Raw genomic sequence first — 20648 nt, forward strand, 5'->3', positions numbered from 1 at the left:
TTTTTCCACGCGTCACCGTCCCTGTTGATCTGTGACTCCATGCGCGTCCATCTCACAGCCACTGTGAAAAACCAAGTGCAGCAAATGAACTCGGAGCTTGCCATCATTCCAGGAGGCTTGACGAAGGAACTCCAACCGCTGGACATCGGTGTAAACAGGGCATTCAAAGTGAAGTTGCGAGCGGCATGGGAGCGATGGATGACAGGTGGCGAACACAGCTTTACTAAGACTAGGAGGCAACGCCGGGTGAGTTAAGCCACCATATGAAAATGGGTTGTGGGTGCCTGGGCTAAGGTATCTGCTTTGACTGTTGTCCGAGCTTTCCCGAAAGCCGGCATCATTGCTGAACAGCCCCCCGGCAACGAGACTGACTTTGACAATGACGAGAGGGAACCTGGCGTGCTTGATGGAGAACTTGCCCAGCTGTTCATTTCGGATACAGAAGATGAGGACTTCGATGGATTTGTGACAAAAGATTGATCAAAAAATAATGTGAGTGTATTTTTAAGATGAGGACTTTGATGGATTTGTGGATGAGGGTTGATCAAAAAATAACGTGAGTACATTGTTAAATACTTCAATAAAGTACAACCAAACTCAGTTTTGCTCCCGCTGCCTTTTTAAAAACATACGCTAGCATGCAAGCTAGCGTATGTTTTACCATGCCTGCGCCCAATAATACGGTGCGCCTTATGTATGTGTTAAATACAGAAATATATCCCATAACTGAGACTGTGCCTTTTAATACGGTGCACCTTATGGCAGTGAAAATACAGTATCCTGTAGCGTCTGCTTCGACGACAAAATGAGGAAGAGGGTGGTCGTTAAAAAAACGGTCTATTGTGAAAATGAACGGTTACTGTCAACTCGAGTCGGTAGTAACTACGCCCCCAAAATAAACTGTTGAACTAGTGTTTCATTCAACCCTTCATCCCGCACCCCCAGACTCACTCAGCCAATCACAAATCATACTCAGACACTTTCACTGGTTCACAGAAAGTCAAAACTTTGAGAACTCTAGCAACAATCAGCATAATACAACTGGAATCCAGTATCACACATAATGGGAAAACCATTCCCTCTTCCTGTATTAAGTAGCAACTCTGCAGTATTGTATTGTGAATAATTGTGAGACTTCTATAATTTCCAACTGTCTGTGAGGCTGTGAAGCCATCTGAATGTGATTGGATGAGCGAGTCGAAGAGTGGGGCAACTGCACCCAGGGACGGTGGGGAGCGTGAGCTTGTATCTGGAAGCTGAAGGCAAACAACCCTCACCTTAACTCTAACCCCAATCCTAAAAAGGATTAGACGTATGTTTATTTATCCATGTAAAAGCAAAAAGCCTACTGATGTTGAATATGCGAGTTTAAAAGTAAATTAAGGTTAAAAGTTGAACATTTTGTGAGCTCCCAAGCAACACTTTTCATTTTCCAGCTTAAGGTCACTTGCAAACAAACAAGGATGCTTCGCCAATGTTTTACCATGAATATGATCCCTAACACGGCGAGCCAGCGGCGAAGGTTGGACGCGGGTTTCCACTCAAACTTCACCCAGCTGTATGGCGTGAACTGGAAGGCGATTCGCTTTATCTTGCCCCTGAAAAATGACAATATCTTGCTTAGTTTGTCTTATTTCAAACAAAAGAGCACTGTTCAAAAAGGAACCACAGTGCTACAAAGTCTTACTTGTAAGTGGGAATGTTCCACAGACCCTGCCACTGATACGGCTTCATGGACAGCCACGCCAGCGTCTTCATCCCACAGTAGATGCCCAGACCATTGCACAGCAACACATCCATGATCCACTGGTAAAAGTCACAGCAATTTCATTACATAACCCCTAGTCTTTACATTGAAAAAACCTCACAGCATACCACCAAACAAAAGGTGTCGGTGAACTGCAATAAAGCAGGGGAACAATGTGATCAATTAAATTTATATTATTTCACCCAGGAATTGTTGTTTTGAAATGACAATAACTTTGTTGGTGTAAATCCATTCCAATCAAAGACCGCCTGCATGCAAACAATAGGAAAGGCACATACGTGGTCCCACCAGCATTCGGAAAAGTTGGGCAGCTGGTGCTCCAGACTGTACTCCAGGAACTCAAACATGACGCTGATGATCATACACATCCACCAGTCCCGAATCATCAGAGTCTAAGACGAGGAAGTGGGAAAGACGTCAGCAGAATTCCACCCGTGGGACAGTCGATATTGCAGGAAACACGACTGCAGCCTGAGCATGGTGAAGTAATCCTGAGCTTGGGGTGAGGCGATATACTCACCTTTATATACCACCCCAGGAAGTGAGCTGGAACAAAGCCGTCCATCTTGTCCTGCCGGGAGCAGGGAAAAACAAAAGTTTATATTAATCGATGGTCGAAAAAAATGTACAAATGTTAGTATAACAACAGTCAATTGGGACTCAAATTTCAACAACATGCGTAAATACTTTAAAAGTTTAGTGCTAAACTTAACTTTTACTTTTTTTTTTCCCAGGGTAGAGAATGATTAAAAAAAACCAAAAACAAAAAACACTAAAATCTATATCGTTTGAATATGGTGTTGGACGTTAGATAAATATACATTTTTCAACATGAAGCCTATTTAATTTTGTTTGCATAGGATGTGTAGTTCAAATTTTGTTGTTGTGGACACACCCTGTATTATAATATGATGCAAATAAACCACAAAATTTAAATTTTCAACAAACAAAAGAGTTGTACCCAAACGTTGTGGAAGGGATCAGTGGCATTGCCGGGATCGTAGAGGAGGCAGTTTCCGCCATAGTCGCGTTCGGGGAGGGGCACCCCCAGTTTGGGGTCGATGTACTTCATGAACTGTCGCCCGTCATGCACAGTCTAGATATAAATAAGATGTATAATTGCAGCTGAAATGAGACTGACTGGTAAACATGAATGGTGAGCCGCCTGAGCAACATCGATAATTGGTAATGCAAGCATAAATAGAGTAGACACATCATACACAACTACGCTGAAGAAAAATACAAACGCAACACTTTTGTTTTTGCTCCCATTTTTCCTGAACTAAACTCACAAAGATTTAAGAATTTTTCTATGCACACAAAAAGCCTGTTTTTCTCAGATATTGTTCACAAAAAGCCACTGTGCATATAAAGTCTTACCGGTAGATGAGTTCAGCTAATGAAAAACTTATTTGTATTTTTGTATATTATTGCTCAGTACACAAGAGTGAGTACTTATTCATGGGTCATTGGAAGTTCTGCTGTAATCACAAAATTTGAATATGTTGCAGTGAATGATTGACCCTGGTGGCCACAACCCTCCATAATCACCCGACTAAGGCCCAAGAAAGTGAGAGGGTAAATATTCATAGTTAGGTTTTATTAACACATTTTCCATGCTAATATTCACCTGAAAGAGTATGAAGATGAGGAAGAGCTCATAGACGACAGTCACACAGAGCCAGAAGCGCCAATACGCTGCGGAGACATACAAAAACAGTCTGGTACTGGGTACTGAGACAGGTTTCTAATATTTTGATTAGCAGCTGAAATCTACAACTCCACATTAAACATGCATAAAAGATTTCCCATCTTGTTATTATCTTTATTAAGGCAGAACTGTTGATACGGCTATTGAGTTGGACCTCATTAGAAGTTGTTGAAAATTCAAACAAGTGTGTTAATGACACTGATCCAGCAGGAGATACAGGTTTGCACCTCCAAATCCCTCAGGGTATTTTCTCTGGTTACCCACGCCAAAGCGTTTCAAGCGAACTGTCACGAGCTGAACAACAACTGAAACTAGCTCACAGTGCCAAACAATGTCTTTTGATCCATAAAAAGAAACAGGCAGGAAATGTAAAACCAAGAAGATTAACAATGTATGCAAGCTGTGTGCACACCCAGTTATTTTGCTTCCTTCATTCATTTCCTGCTGGAACTACAGGAGGTAATGGTGATAAGAACGTTGGCGTTAGAGGAAAGGAAACATGTTTGGCTACATTCACGTGTCTCGTGCATGTTGACACCCGTCGAAACACATTGTGAAAGGCACATTAGGAAATGTACTCAGCAAAACACCATTACAGGAGGGGTTGGAAACCTACGGACCACGGACCATGATCTGGTGGCCCGCCATGCAAATCGAAAAACAAATTAAACCACAGAGAAACAGTTACGAAAAGAGCCCCCAAAGCATGTACTCCACTCCATTTGTGGAGTACATGCTTTGGAGGCTCTTTTCATAATTGTAACTATAAGAATGTAAATCCCCATTTATTGGGGGGGGGGGGGGTACGTTCGAGATCCATATCCGATAGGTGAAAAACTGCTAAAGAGACCATATAAAAACTTTCAAAAATAGTTTTTCCCCTCCCGCACGCTTTAAACGCAAATTCATCAAAACATTTAAACTTCTCACAACACACTTTTAAAGTATTTCTTAGTGCCTTTTCTCTCCTGGGCAGAATTCTCCAAAGTAGCAAAGTTATTTGTCTCTCCCAGTATAAGTTGGCTGTAGAACTGACACATAAAACTAAAATAAAATTAAACATTGCATATTTTAACAAAAATATTAAACCGAGCCATATAATAATGAAGGTCCACTAGCTTAACATGAACTTGTGAAACACCATAGACAGCCTAGCGGAAATTAGCATTGATGTTCCAGTTATTATTAACCTTCAAGCAACTGTTAGTTTAACACACGGAGCAGCGTCATATACAACAAGAGAATTAAAAACTGTAGATTTAAACGGAAAAATGTTCAACCAAACCATATAATGACAGTCCGGTAGCTTAACACTACCATATAATGTAAAACGCCATAGATGGGCTAACTGAAATCAGCTTAGCTGTTACAGTAATTAGAAACCTTAGAAAAACTGATAGATTAACACAGAGCACTGTCACATACAAACAAAACAAAATCAAACGTACATTTAAACAAAAAAAATATATAAAAGCAAACAGTACCACAGTCACAGGCATATATATATATAAATATATATTTCCCCCCCTCTCTGCTCTGTGGGAATAACTATTATTTCAGCTTAGTCTTAGACCTTTTCTGTCTCCTCTTTGGGCTGAATCTACAGCTTGTAGATGCTGCCCGGCATGTCGCACCACAACGTGGTACTACACTGAAGGTGAACAACCCTAAATTAGGACTTGCCTATAGTATATACTGTAAAACCCCATAAAAACAATTGCTTAAAAGATGCAATGTAGAGGGGGTTCACTGTAATAACTGTTGTTCCATCATACATTTTCATACATTTAGTATAGAGGTTTTGAGAGTGGTCTGGTTTAACCAGTCGCATCCACTGTGCCGAGCCTGGCAGGTCTGTTTTATGCTAGCTAACCAGCTGAACCGTCAACATGACAGGCTTAACAGGCCAGAGAAAATGAACGGAGCAAATGGCATCTTTTGAGGATATTGAGAAGGGAGCCAGATTCTGAAAGCAAAACATGACAGTAAACTTGTATATACTTAATGAATCAGATATTAGCAGGGATGTTTAATCAAGACTGGACATCATGCCTTTTTCACGTTTGGTGTGTCGGGTCAGAACATTTGCAGGATTTGGACCATACTAACAGTGTTCACCTTACCTGGATGTGGTCGAGTGAAGGGTCCATCTTTTGCTTGTGTGACCCCAAAACAAAGGAACACCAGGATGCTTGCCACAATCCCCCTAGAGAAGACACAAATATTAAAGGTTACATAAGGTTTAAGTGGCCTAGGACAGTGGTTCACAAACTTTTAACACCAAGTACCACCTCAAAAAATACAGTGGGTACAGAAAGTTTTCAGACCCCGTTAAATTTTTCACTTTTTGTTATATTGCAGCCATTTGTTAAAATTACAAAAGTTTTTTTCCCCCCTCATTAACATACACACAGCACCCCATATATTGACAGGAAGAAAAAAAACTGAATTGTTGAAATTTCTGCAGATTTATTAAAAAGAAAAACTGAAATATCACACAGCCATAAATAAGTATTCAGACCCTTTGCTGTTACACTCATATTTAACTCGGGTGCTGTCCATTTTTTCTGATCATCCTTGAGATGGTTCTACACCTTCATTGGAGTCCAGCTGTGTTTGATTTTACTGATAGGACTTGATTAGGAAATGGCGGTGGCAGCATCATGCTGTGGGGGTGTTTTTCAGCTAGAGAGACAGGACGACTGGTTGCAATCGAAGGAAAGATAAATGCAGCCAAGAACAGAGATATCCTGGACGAAAACCTTCTCCAGAGTGCTCAGGAGGACCTCAGACTGGGCCGAAGGTTCACCTTCCAACAAGACAATGACCCCAAGCACACAGCTAAAATAACGATGGAGTGGCTTCAGAACAACTCTTTGACTGTTCTAGAATGGCCCAGCCAGAGCCCTGACTTAAACCCAATTGAGCATCTCTGGAGAGACCTGAAAATGCCTGTCCACCAACATTCACCATCCAACCTGACAAAACTGAAGAGGATCTGCAAGGAGGAATGGCAAAGTTTCCCCAAATCCAGGTGTGAAAAACTTGTTGCATCATTCCCAAAAAGACTCATGGCTGTATTAGTTCAAAAGGGTGCTTCTACCAAATACTGAGCAATGGGTCTGAATACTGTGTGATATTTCAGTTTTTCTTTTTTAATAAATTTGCAAAAATTCCAACAATTCTGTTCTTTTCTGTCAATACGGGTGCTGTGTGCATATTAATGAGGGAAAAAAGGACTTAAATTATTTTAGCAAATGGTTGCAATATAACAAAGAGTGAAAAATTTAAGGGGGTCTGAATACTTTCCGTACCCACTGTATTGGCTCTCCAAGTATCAACATCACGAGCGATATTAAAATAGTTGCATAAGTGTTCATCAAAAATTAGAGATTGTTTTCCTTAAAAGTACATTTCATATTTTTGTTAGCCACTGAAACATTATGCAGAGTTTGAACATTAAGACTAAACTTAAATATAGGAAAAACAAAAACTGTGTTTAAATAGTGAATCAATAAAAAATTTACCTAAAGAAATGTTTGAAAGCAAACGTTTCCAGTTGATTAAATACCAATGTATCATACTTATCAGCTGAATTGTACTTAAAAAGGTTGCATAAAAAAATAAAAAATAAAACAATAAAAATAATTGAAGCCACTGTAACATTATGCAGTTTAAACATTTAATTCAGTGATTCTTTCACATATCACTACAGGGAACCTGTGTACCCCTAGTGGTACTGAGCGCGTTCATGCTGCATCCGCACATCTGATACGTATCAGGTTTTTATCCACATTTAGAAGAGCGTCTGAAAATATTCCTTTCTATGCAATTTTAATACTGCCATGACACATATCCAAGTGTCCCACTTGAGCACAAAAAAAAAATCTAAATTGTGTCACTTAAAGCATGCAGTGTAAATCCAGCCTAGTATGGGTTTTCCTATAATTCCATCATAGTTGACACTATTCTAGTCCTGCTTAAGTGTGAGAAGCTGACAAGAACGCCGCGTTGACCTTCCTGCCAGAGTCTTAAGACACCGGACATGAGCCGTGAAACCCATTTGTTAAAGTGCGGTGTCAGAATAGGAAGTGACGGGCTGTGTGTGTTGAGTGAGAACAAGAATACGTACGAAAGCTGAGTAGTTCTTTGTGTGTGTTTGTCCACTACCAGAAAAAAAGCTGTACAGTCTTTATCTGCCAGCCAGTCAGCGCCGACCACGGCGAATCTTGTTAATTGCCGTCTCACAAGTCCTCGTTAATCTTACACCCACCCACAACAAATTCAAATATTACTATCACCCACAAAAAAATCAAATATTACTATAATATTAAATTAACGTCTCACTTGTTTCTGGGTTACAAATGGATACTTTGGTGCTTCTGAGTGAAGAAGCACAACACCCACTGACCTCTTTGTGTTGAAGGCCGTGTCCTGCGGTGTCTCCTCCAGCAGCGTGACATATACCAGAGCGCATGTCAGGATGAACAAAACAGTGACGGTGTGGGCCCGCCTGTCAAGATAGAAGCAGAGTGCTGAAGAGAGCAGGGTTATAGCACAAGTAGGCATACAAAATAACTTGCACGGAGGTGGACACGTTGACTCATGACATCAGTTATAGACTTTTAGCACATAATCTGGCCTTTCGAGCCCACACACTGTAGGGCGGTAGGATAGGATCCATTCCGGACGTATAAACTCAAGACAGGTGAAATAGTTGAAACCAGAAAGGTACACAATTTCAAACTGTGAATGTTTGAATAAATTCTCAATATCACAATGATGAATGCTTAAAATTTTTAAAACATAGAATTAACCACTTTTAGTTTTGCTCACTTGCTTACTTTCTGCTAAACAAACTCATATCTTACTATACTATATTAATCTCAGACAATTGCAATGAATCCGAACAGATATATTCTGGATTTTTATTGATTAGAACATTTTGAACATAAAAATAAAAGAAAATATTTTAAAAAACAAACAATTAACAGACAATGAAACGTAAAACTATCCATCCATCCATTTTCTGAGCCGCTTCTCCTCACTAGGGTCGCAGGCGTGCTGGAGCCTATCCCAGCTGTCATCGGGCAGGAGGCAGGGTACACCCTAAACTGGTTGCCAGCCAATCGCAGGGCACATACAAACAACCAACCATTCACAGTCACATTCACACCTATGGGCAATTTAGAGTCTCCAATTAATGCATGTTTTTGGGATGTGGGAGGAAACCGGAGTGCCCGGAGAAAACCCACGCAGGCACGTGGAGAACATGCAAACTCCACACGGGCGGGACCGGGGATTGAACCCGGGTCCTCAGAACGTGCCGCTACGTAAAACTAGTTGTTCCTCATATATTACAATACGCAAGTGGGTGGAAGCCCAAATAGAGTTTCATTGTTTTACCTAGGGTAGTACATTACAATCAACAAACAAATCAGTCATATAATGGTCAATACCATTTTTTCCCCCATGTTGAAATCCTGAGAAGTGTTATAAACAAACACAAAATAAACTGTTCCACATAAAACTGTGAGCTGTCGTCCATGGACACCAAAACTGACTGGCTGACTCCTCACTCTAAAAAAAGATGACTTCATTGTCAAGTCAGTCTTTGTGGAGAAGTGATGGACATTATGGATGTTAATAAAACCATCCACACCCCTTCTGACAGCAGTTTGGCTCAGAGCCACTGGGAGGGCTGGCCTTAGTGTTCCCCAACGATCACACTACCACCGCAGAGAGCGCAAAGACGACATGGGGTTAACCAGTTTGGCACAACTTAGAAGCGGCAAAACTGACCGAGAACAAGCATTATTATCATATTAGTCGCCCCATTATCCACCAAAGCTGCAGAGAAAACAATGACAGCATCAGAGGATGTTCGTGAATTGGTGACACCCAAAAGAACAATTAAAGGATTTTCCATGAATCCATGCACTTATAAGTGTGAGGCCAGAAGCAGAAATTGCTATTAATTGATAAGCAGACTTCTATTTTATTTTTCAAGCGGCAAAATACACAAGAGCCTTCAGTGAGATGTCCTCAGATGGCCATTGATTGGCACTGATAATATTTCAGTGAAAAGTAACAGGGGTGTGTGTCATAACGCAGCATTCTTTGGAATTTGTCAGAGGCCGAAATTTAGGATTTATTTTGCCAAGTATGTCCAAAAAAACCAACAAATTTGTTTCCGGTAGTTGGAGCCGCTCTAATACGACAACAGACAGTCAATTGACAGAGAATAATTTTGAGACATAAAGACATAGAGAAAAACAGTCACTGAGCAATAAAAGGTTGCTAGTTATCTGGTAATGCCGGTATACTTTTTTTTTTATTTTTACATTTGTGCAAAAAGATGCAGAATCCTGTAGCACTGAAAGCAGCACTGACTCAGAAGGCAAGAATCATGACATGGACACAGCAGATGGTACTCTTCTGATCAAGAAATCAAGCGAGAATTTACATCAGTAACATTTTTGCTGCTTTTAATGTTACTTTACATCATTCCCAAAAAGACTCATGGCTGTATTAGCTCAAAAGGGTGCTTCTACTAAATACTGAGCAAAGGGTCTGAATACTTATGGCTGTGTGATATTTCAGTTTTTCTTTTTTAATAAATCAGCAAAAATTTCAACAATTATGTTTTTTTCTGTCAATATGGGGTGCTGTGTGTACATTAATGAGGAAAAAAATGAACTTAAATGATTTTAACAAACGGCTGCAATATAGCAAAGACTGAAAAGTTCAAGGGGGTCTGAAAACTTGCCGTACCCACTGTATATGTGTACTTATGGCTGAAAAGCAAATTGTAGAGTCTCTGTCGCTGAAATGCACGAGTGAAGTCAATTAATTGAGGCTAACATTGCATATAGCCTCTCAACTATCTACACTCCCTCCTTTATTCTCAACAGTTTCCTCTCTTTGTTATTATTATAATATAGCTACAGCTGCTAACGCAATCGGTTTCATTCTTGACAATCATGTCGTGTTGTGGTCCTATAAAAAACTAACCTCAAAACATTGGTTCCCGATAAGAACAACAGGGGGTTGCAGTTTTTACCTTGTAGCGCATCGGTAGATAATCCGGGGGAAATTTTTTTAAAAAAAAATATATATATATATACATATATACATATATATATACATACATATATATATATATACATACATACATATACATACATACATATATATACATATATATACATATATATATATATATATATACATATATATACATACATACATATATATATATATATATATATACATACATACATATACATACATACATATATATATATATATATATATATATATATATATATAGAGAGAGAGAGAGAGAGAGAGAGAGAGAGAGAGAAAATTACGACAGGGGGAACCAAAGCTGTTTTTCTTTTTCCACATTAGCCAAGTACACGATCTCGTTGTTATGCTATTTGACATTAATTTACATATCAACCGCTTCTATTGCTATTATTCTTACAGGAGAAGTTTAGATAAGCTGATGAGCATTAAGCAAGCTTTATTTTCCGTCAACGACAATGCGGTGGCAACGAAAGACCTCTGTTAGGGTAACGAAAGCCAAACAGAATGTCAATTTTCCGGATTGGCCACCTCTGTACATACAGGTATGTGTCAGCAGGTGCAAGCACAACTGACTTCTTTAACATTAAATTTGTCTCCAAAGTCTTTAAAAATAAAAGAACAAATAAAAGCTCTTTTGTCTTTAGCTCAGATACATTATACAAAAAAAAAAACAAAAAAAAAAAAACAAGTATGTTTATGAAATTGGCGAAAAGTTATGTCAAACTCTGGCATATTAAGAAGAAGCTGATGCCAAATTTTACTGCTACTGAGAGCCAGTGTGTGTAGGCGTAAATGTGTGTCGATAAATGTGTGATGAGCATGTTTGCATCAACATCTGGCATGACATTCTAAATACCTATCAGATGGAAATAAACACAACAGGGCAAGAAAGGTGTGTTTCATATGTCACACCCCCGTTCCACCGTCTTGCTTTTGTAACTAGGTAGGAAGTAGGGCTGGGCGATTAAGGGGAAAAAATAATTATTCATTGATTTAAAAACTTCTTATTCATTCAACTACCAAAACGTAAGTATAAATATAACTTAGAAGAACAACCAGAAACAAATAGTAACAAGTAAAATAGCAATGTATCACAATAACAGCAAGGAAAAAACAAAAATACATTTCTGCTGTGTGCTCCTTGGCCTCACTGTGGTGCATGCATAGATACACAAATTAAGATGAAGAGTAGAAGAAAGATGTAATTGAAGTTTATTTATAACTCGTTTTTCACAGATTAGGAAGAATATCTGCCTGTGAATTTTGTTATATTAGTTTTGGTGTGACTAGTCATTATTGGAAGACGTATCACTCCTGTAAGCCGTGACTTCTAAATATTGCTAATTTTTGTTAGCCCATCAATAGGGTTTTTCATTTTATGCTAGCATTAAGCTGGCGACTTTCAGCTAAAACTAAGTATGTGTTGTATTTAAATATACAATGTGTGTAATTCTTTTTGCTGTGAGTTTAGTTTTATAGTAAACTGACTGGAGTGTCAAACATCTTAAAGCACCCTCAGAGAGGGCACAATAATATATGTCACATTGTGCAATCAGGGTGCTTTTATGACGTAGGAACGTAGGATACACGGGTGGCATTTGGCACATTAACCGTTTTTCTTCTATTATAATGTTTGTATGATCGTGAGAAGCCAAAATCAAAATCACAATTAAATTTCTATTAATCGCCCTCCCATTTTAGGAAGGCGAAAAATTGCCATGGTTGACCTCTTCCCTCCCAATCCATAGTGGACAAATGCAGACTTGTACAGGCAGTGAGAAAGGGGCTTGATATGATTGAGATGTCATGATAGGGTGAGGTTTCACAATTTAATTCATTTTCCTTTTTTGGAGGGATGGCCACTATTTGTGGCAATCTGGTGCCCATTAAACCATCACTGATTTGTCATTCACCACCTCACCTCACCATCTTTGTTCACCTATCTATGCCAGTAACGTATGGTGACAGGCAGAACATAAATGCTCTTTCACTAGATGACAGAATTAACGTGTATCCACCTGTTGCCAATCCAGTACACTGGGATCATCATTACTGTATTTCAGTATATATAAAGTACTTTGCATTTTTTCAGGCGGGGGTGTGGGGGTTGGCATGCTGTGAAACTTTTACAATGTAAAATAAGTGCCTTGGCTAAATAAAGGTTGGGAAGCACTCACATCAGCAGAGAGCACTCACCAGAAAAACGTGTTTGTCCCGTCGTCATACACTTCGCACTCTGTGTTTTTCCGCTGCAGGCTCTCCCTGGAGCTCTGCTTGGTGACTTTGGCTTTAAGCGTTGTACTCAGATCGGGGCAGCCGGGCTCGCCCATGCCATTGTTGACAGGCTCCTGGGTGCACTTGCCAGCTGCGTGGACCGTGGCCAGGCAGCTTTTCCTCGTCTCCAGCTTCATGGCTCCACCGTGCCACTCAAACGTATCCACTGAGTGGGCTCGACTGCTTTTTGTTTTTTTCCAATCCTCCCGTCAGGCGTCACTTGTGTCAGCTGCACCCAAGCGACTGTGATGCATCCTAATGTGGAGAGAAAAGAGTGTTACGGTACTTGGCCGAGAGGCGAGGGAACAGATAAGAAACCGCCTCCCACCACTACCAGAGATTCTGCAAGAGGGCAGGCAACCCACGTGATTGGCTAGGGCACATGAGCTGAAGGGGGCCCCAAGTGACTGCTGACATTCTCACCTTATCAATGACAAAACAATGGGATTGCTTAAGACACTGCAATGACGCCATGTAAGGAATCCCCCCTCCCATAGGGCCCCTTACTAGCTGTTGCTGACTGGAGGCTAGTAAGGGGCCCCGAGATACAGCTGATATTGCTCCATATCAATGACACAACTGGAACCCCGTAGAGACACTGCAACGACATGTCTCCTCAAGCAGGCGTTGTTTTTGTTGGTTATTTAATGAAAGCTATATTTGCTTAATCATCATCCTGGGGCCCCCAGGCGATCTAGAAAGGCCCCTGACCGCAGCACCACCATGTCTGCAAAAATTCTCAATCATCCTCATTCAGGTCATGGAAATCCCCAAAGGATGAATAGAGACAACTGGGCCCTCATGTACAAAGACTTGCGTGGATTTCCTCTTAAAACATGGCGTACGCTCAAATCCAGAAAATGTCGTACGCACAAAAATATTCAGATGTATGAAACTCTGCGTACTCATTAATCCAAGCGCAGATGTTGGAGTAGCCGACTCCTCCCTGTCCACGCCTCCATTTTAATATGCAAATCATATTTAAATGAACCCTGCACCTGAGATGCCGATCTCTGCATGTACACTCTGAACTGGTTGCCAGCCAATCGCAGGCATGAACAGTTCATCAGTGCTAATTATTCATGTGTCTCTGGTGTGCAGATTTATGAGAACAGTTTCCCAGCATCACCTAAGTGTCACCAAAGCACCAAAAGCTGCAGAAACGTGCGTACGCCAGCCATGCAGTTGGCGTGAGGCACCGCACATTTCCACGGTCATGTCACTCTTGATACATCTGAACTTTGCCGTGAAAAAGAACGGACGACATGTTTTTGTGCGTACACACCTTTTGTACGCGAGGCCTCTGGACTTTTCTTGTTAGTTAAAGACATCCATCCATCCATCCATTTTCTGAGCCGCTTCTCCTCACTAGGGTCGCGGGCGTGCTGGAGCCTATCCCAGCTGTCATCGGGCAGGAGGCGGGGTACACCCTGAACTGGTTGTAGTTAAAGACATTTCACCTTTAATCCAAAAGGCTTCTTCAGGTCAAAATTTTTAGGTGTGGACTAGAGTCTAAAAGAGGGGTGAAAGAAGCCCTTCCCAAACAAATGAAGAGGCTTGAGGTATCACCTCACACATGTCAAACCTAACCTTTGTCATTTTGTGCAATAATAATAATATTAATTGAATCAATCTATTTTTTTGTTCAATTAAATCGATAAAACGGACAAAAAAAACATTTTGAAGTCCCATCCCTTTATTTAAAAACAGGACATTATTGAAAATTGACAGTGCAGAAAATGCACAAACATAAATTGATTACAATTCAGTTACTGATATGGTCTGTAACTTCAGAAAATAGGCAAAAACGTTCAATGTTTTCTAAAGTAAAAGCACTTTTGCAAAGGTCTTATTCTGATTAAAAACAAAGATAATCAGTTTAACTGCTCCCGAAGGTTTTCTTCTTTCACTAAGAACTTTTATTCTTCAAGTCTGGTTTGTATAGTTTTTATGTGTATTTATTTGTATAGCCCTTAATCACAGAGTCTCAAAGGACATCACAGACTCACAGTTAACAAGGATTGATCAGAATCAATTTTATTTGCCAAGTATGTCCAAAAAACACAAGGAATTTGTCTCCAGTAATTGGAGCTGCTCTAGTACGACAACAGACAGTCAATTGACAGAACACTTTTGAGACATGAAGACATTGAGAAAAACAGTCAGTGAGCAATAAAGGGTTGCTAGTTATCTGGTAATGCCGGTACATTATTTTTTTTTTGACAATTGTGCAAAAAGATGCAGAGTCCTCTAGCACTTAGAGCAGTTCAAATGACTAATATTGCAATAGTCCGGTGCAATGACCATTGTGCAAAGGGCGCAGAGACTTCAAGCGAGTAGTACGATAGTCTGGGACAATGTTGATTGTGCAAATGTTGCAGATACTCCTCAGTCGGTGTGCAAATGGAGCAGATGCTACTCTGGCATGAGTGGCCAGTATTGGTCAACAACAGATGCAAATAGTGTAGCGTGGTGAGACTACTACAGTGAGTGCACGAGTAATATATAATTGGCCCGACAGAAATGTGACAAACAAGACAAAAAGACAAAAAATTGCCAGCATGTTGCAATGGAATTGTAGGTTAGGTGTTTAAGAAGTTAATTGCAAGAGGGAAGAAGCTGTTGGAATGTCTGCTAGTTCTAGTTTGCATTGATCGGTAGCGCCTACCTGAGGGAAGGAGCTGGAAGAGCCGGTGACCGGGATTTGGAGGGTCCGAGAGGATTTTGCACGCTCTTGTCTTAGTTCTGGCAGCGTGCAAGTCCTCAAGGGTGGGTAGGGGGGTACTTTATTGCTCAGTGACTGTTTTTCTCAATGTCTTTATGTCTCCGTTGTCGTACTAGAGCGGCTCCAATTACTAGAGACAAATTCCTTGTGTGTTTTTTGGACATACTTTGCAAATAAAGATGATTCTGATTTGAAGCCACTTGAAAACCCTGGCATTTTTGTTTTCTTGTGTGTTTATATACTATTTATGTTCTTGATATGTTTGTTTCATAATATATAGCATACTGTTCTGTACTTTTGTTGTTAAATAAAGACATAAAAAAAAGAAAAAAAAAACACCACCCAAAACTCCTTGAGAGAAAAACAAATACCTGAAGATGCGATAAAGGTGAAACGTTTTCAACAAGACCAAAATTAAACCACCTTTGCGGTTTTAGCCTAGACTTGTACCGACACCGCTAACGCGACATCTTAAAGGGCAGCACAGTCAACCGTGTTCATAATGCAACAGGCCAATAAATATTCTTCTAGGTGTCTACAAGACGTGAAATTAAATCACAGAGACAGCAATTTTAAGACAACCGTAAAACCTCGCCCCGTGCCTTAGCTAGCCTCACTGGCTAATGGTAGCATGCTAACTCTGTTTGACCTTGCCTGCCAGACTTGTTAACTTCTCAGTAACCTCGAATGGCCACTAAACCATTTGTTAAGTCTGCGTTCTAGCTGCTACCCACACAATAACATTCACGGTCCATTACTCGTGTTATCGTAATAACACTTAAACACAAATAAATAAATAAAAAAGGGGAGTAGCGGTAACTTACCGACTAAATGTAAAGGGTTGGTGGTTCCGGGTCGTTACCGTGCCACTTGGACGCCATCGAGACAAGCGTTCGAATCGAATTAACAAAACAAACCGAACACGCGGTACGATGAACAAATCCGTGACAGGCTCAAAAAACTCAGTGCAGACAACGTCACATGGGGCATGGAGTCTTTCATGTCACTTCTCGGAAAGGAAACCGCCCCTGTTGTTCATTTCAAAATAAACTTACACGATACTTTCGGGCATTGTTTAGATTTTATTTTTAAATCAACATCAACTAACACTGATACAGTACTGTAACTTTCACCAACTTGGGGCATGAGGAATTTATTGTGGAGAATTCATCACCTTTGTTGACAGATTTAGCAACTTTTCAGACTACAAAGTGCCAAGCAGACCAGGAGAAGCTCATTCAAGCTTTTATATCAAGTAGACTTGACTATTGTAATGGTCATCTGACTGCACTCTCACAAAAGAAGCATTAAACAGCTGCGACCCATTCAGAACGCTGCAGTTCATGCTCTGACCAGAACAAAAAGGTCAGAACTCCAATTCTAAAGTCTTTACACTGGCTCCCAGACAGCTTCAGAATAGAAAAACATCAGTAAATGCTTTAGGTCCTGAATATAGGAAACAAATGCTAGTGGAAATTAAGTATGTGTTGTATTTAAATATACAATGTGTGTAATTCTTTTTGCTGTGAGTTTAGTTTTATAGTAAACTCTGACTGGAGTGTCAAACATCTTAAAGCACCCTCAGAGAGGGCACAATAATATATGTCACATTGTGCAATCAGGGTGCTTTTATGACGTAGGAACGTAGGATACACGGGTGCCATTTGGCACATTAACCGTTTTTCTTCTATTATAATGTTTGTATGATCGTGAGAAGCCAAAATCAAAATCACAATTAAATTTCTATTAATCGCCCTCCCATTTTAGGAAGGCAAAAAATTGCCATGGTTGACCTCTTCCCTCCCAATCCATAGTGGACAAATGCAGACTTGTACAGGCAGTGAGAAAGGGGCTTGATATGATTGAGATGTCATGATAGGGTGAGGTTTCACAATTTAATTCATTTTCCTTTTTTGGAGGGATGGCCACTATTTGTGGCAATCTGGTGCCCATTAAACCATCACTGATTTGTCATTCGCCACCTCACCTCACCATCTTTGTTCACCTATCTATGCCAGTAACGTATGGTGACAGGCAGAACATAAATGCTCTTTCACTAGATGACAGAATTAACGTGTATCCACCTGTTGCCAATCCAGTACACTGGGATCATCATTACTGTATTTCAGTATATATAAAGTACTTTGCATTTTTTCAGGCGGGGGTGTGGGGGTTGGCATGCTGTGAAACTTTTACAATGTAAAATAAGTGCCTTGGCTAAATAAAGGTTGGGAAGCACTCACATCAGCAGAGAGCACTCACCAGAAAAACGTGTTTGTCCCGTCGTCATACACTTCGCACTCTGTGTTTTTCCGCTGCAGGCTCTCCCTGGAGCTCTGCTTGGTGACCAGAACAAAAAGGTCAGAACTCCAATTCTAAAGTCTTTACACTGGCTCCCAGTCAGCTTCAGAATAGAAAAACATCAGTAAATGCTTTAGGTCCTGAATATAGGAAACAAATGCTAGTGGAAATTAATAATGGTGCACAGAATCCTAAGCAAACATGATGATGAAGCAGCTTTTAGCTGCTATGCTGCTCACAAATGTAATAAGTTGCCGACAGAAGTCAAGTCAGCACCAACTGTCAGTGTTTTTAAATCCAGGTTAAAAACTCTTTCTCGTGCTTATGATTATTTCAGAGAATTTCCATTTTTAAATGATCTTTCTTGCATTGTATGTTTCTTATCTTTATTTTTATATATAGTTTCCCCGTTTGTTTTTAAATGTTTTAAGATGTCTTATTTTCTTTGTCTTTATTTTTTAAATGCTTCATGTAAAGCTCATGGAGTTGTGTAGGGAATGCGCTATATAAATACATTTGCTTTGCTTAGCTACCACTATTTTCCCCAAAATAACAGCAAATTTTTCAAAATGTAACTTTTAAAATTTGAGTTGCAACTTCTTTTAAGAAATCTAGCAAGGTCATATTCAAGGCCTTTTCTATGGGCAGATTAATATATTCCCTGTTTTATGACTTTTTTTAAAACCCAGTTTTTGCAGTAAAGGATTTTTTAAATGGCCATCTGAGTAGTGCTACTGTGTAATCTACATAATGGTCCTGAAATCTTTTACACCAAGTACCATCTAAAAAAATACTTGACCAAGTACCACCGTCACGACCAACATTAAAATACAGTAGCATAGTAGGCCTAAAAAAAAAAAAAAATACAACAACAAAAAACCTCCTAAAACATAGTGTAATATCTTAACTGTGGGTGTGGGCCTATTCATGAGTAGTTTTGTGACATCAACAAGAGATGAATTTGAAAAGGAACAAAGGAACATCCATCCATTTTCTGAGCCGCTTCTCCTCACGAGGGTCGCGGGCGTGCTGGAGCCTATCCCAGCTATCATCGGGCAGGAGGCGGGGTACACCCTGAACTGGTTGCCAGCCAATTGCAGGGCACATAGAAACAAACAACCATTCGCACTCACAGTCATGCCTATGGGCAATTTAGAGTCTCCAATTAATGCATGTTTTTGGGATGTGGGAGGAAACCGGAGTGCCCGGAGAAAACCCACACGGGCACAGGGAGAACATGCAAACTCCACACAGGCAGGGCCGGGGATTGAACCCGGGTCCTCAGAACTGTGAGGCTGACGCTCTAACCAGTCGCCCACCGTGCCGCCACAAAGTGACATTTAAGCTTCAACGGCTCAAGTCCGAATGAGTGCCTGGACGTGAGTTGTGGTCGGTAACAGCTCTCGTATGAATGTGCATTTTGTTAGCGCTCATGGGAATAAAGTGACTGAAAGACATCGGCGACTGTGTCCTCCTTGACCACATCCGAGGACATTACAGTATATTTCATATTTTTGTTTGCCACTGTAACATTATGCACAATTTAAACATTAACACTGCACTTAAATAAGGGAAAAAGTTAAATAAAAATGGTACCTAAATAAATGTTTTGAAACACATTTAATATTAATATGAGGTGATTAAATGCAAATGTAATGCACTAAATACAACTATTCTAAATATAATTTACTGGATTTTAAAAAGTTGAACCTCTTCAACATTATACAGTTTGAACATTTCAGTGATTCTTTCACATACCACTAGAGGGAGCACCCGTACTAGCAGTGGTACTCATGCTACACATTGCAAATCACTGTTCTACGTAATTATGCAATGACATCATGCAACTGCAATGTTAGCTAGCAGATTTAGCCACAGATACACACCTTAATCTACACCCTCAGATAATGAGTTGGAAAGTTGCATTTACTTTATTAAAGAATTACCTAATCACAAATTAAAATATAAATTGAATTATTGTTCCATTACTAAAAACTATTTTACAATCATATTTTAACTCAATTTAACTAAACCTAACATCAACAAATGACTTGACCCATGTGTCGATTTAAAAAAATCTAACGTGGCACAGAAATGTGGCCACCTCTTCTGGAGAGGCGTGAGGAACCAGATAGAACCCTGGCAAATAAAAACAAAGAATAAAAACCTCAGAGGAACCGTTAATAGGAATACAGTATTTCATAATAATGCAATCAGTTTTGGGAAGATTACTTTGGAAATGTAGTTGGCTACAATTACAAGTGACCTTGGTAAAAATGTAGTCATAGTGTTATTTCAATTACTTTCTCAAAGTAATATAACTAATCGCATTTGATTACTTTTCATTATTTAGAATGAATGCATCAATAGGACCCTTGGATGGCTCCTTTAAAAAAGTGGATTAAAAGTATAGCTAATTTTGAAATAAATCACTTTCTTTACATAATAAACTGATAACAAAACATGATGAAATGTTGAATTACACAAACATTTTTTGTTGCATTTTGTGTTCAGCATGTGGAAAATCACCATACCATACCACTTTAAATGTTCATAATTTAGACAATATCGGTACATATGACAACCCAGATTAAGTGAAAGTTCCATAAAAACTCAAAACGTTCTAAAGATGAAAGAGCTCAGAAGTCAGTGTTCCTTTGTGTTCAGAAGTGCAAGTCTAAAATGTAAAAATAGCTTTCACCACAAGGGGGCACTTCGAAGTCATGTTTAAAAAAAAAAAAAAAAAATCATGTTTTATGTCATGTAGAATGGCACGT

At 39.7% G+C, this 20648-nt stretch overlaps 1 protein-coding gene across 3 annotated transcripts in view; it reads right to left on the reverse strand.

Moving 5' to 3' along the window:
- Positions 1-16585, reverse strand: part of ptdss2 (phosphatidylserine synthase 2) — a 24968-nt gene extending 8383 nt beyond the window's left edge. The window contains exons 1-11 of one of the 3 annotated variants that reach the window (XM_061773511.1): positions 16395-16583; positions 14131-14280; positions 12768-13100; positions 7891-7992; positions 5603-5685; positions 3399-3466; positions 2730-2864; positions 2289-2339; positions 2047-2160; positions 1688-1806; positions 1484-1598 (exon numbers count right to left, since the gene is read on the reverse strand). In XM_061773511.1, coding sequence (XP_061629495.1) covers positions 1484-1598; positions 1688-1806; positions 2047-2160; positions 2289-2339; positions 2730-2864; positions 3399-3466; positions 5603-5685; positions 7891-7992; positions 12768-12982 — 1002 coding nt within the window. In that variant the 5' untranslated portion in view covers positions 12983-13100; positions 14131-14280; positions 16395-16583. Of the gene's footprint in view, positions 1-1483; positions 1599-1687; positions 1807-2046; positions 2161-2288; positions 2340-2729; positions 2865-3398; positions 3467-5602; positions 5686-7890; positions 7993-12767; positions 13101-14130; positions 14281-16394 lie in introns of all 3 variants that reach the window. The other 2 variants (XM_061773513.1, XM_061773512.1) reach the window with 2 other exon arrangements.
- Positions 16586-20648: the final 4063 nt, after the last annotated feature.

The sequence above is a fragment of the Phyllopteryx taeniolatus genome, chromosome 5 (assembly GCF_024500385.1).
Source record: "Phyllopteryx taeniolatus isolate TA_2022b chromosome 5, UOR_Ptae_1.2, whole genome shotgun sequence".
NCBI classification, from domain to species: domain Eukaryota; kingdom Metazoa; phylum Chordata; class Actinopteri; order Syngnathiformes; family Syngnathidae; genus Phyllopteryx; species Phyllopteryx taeniolatus.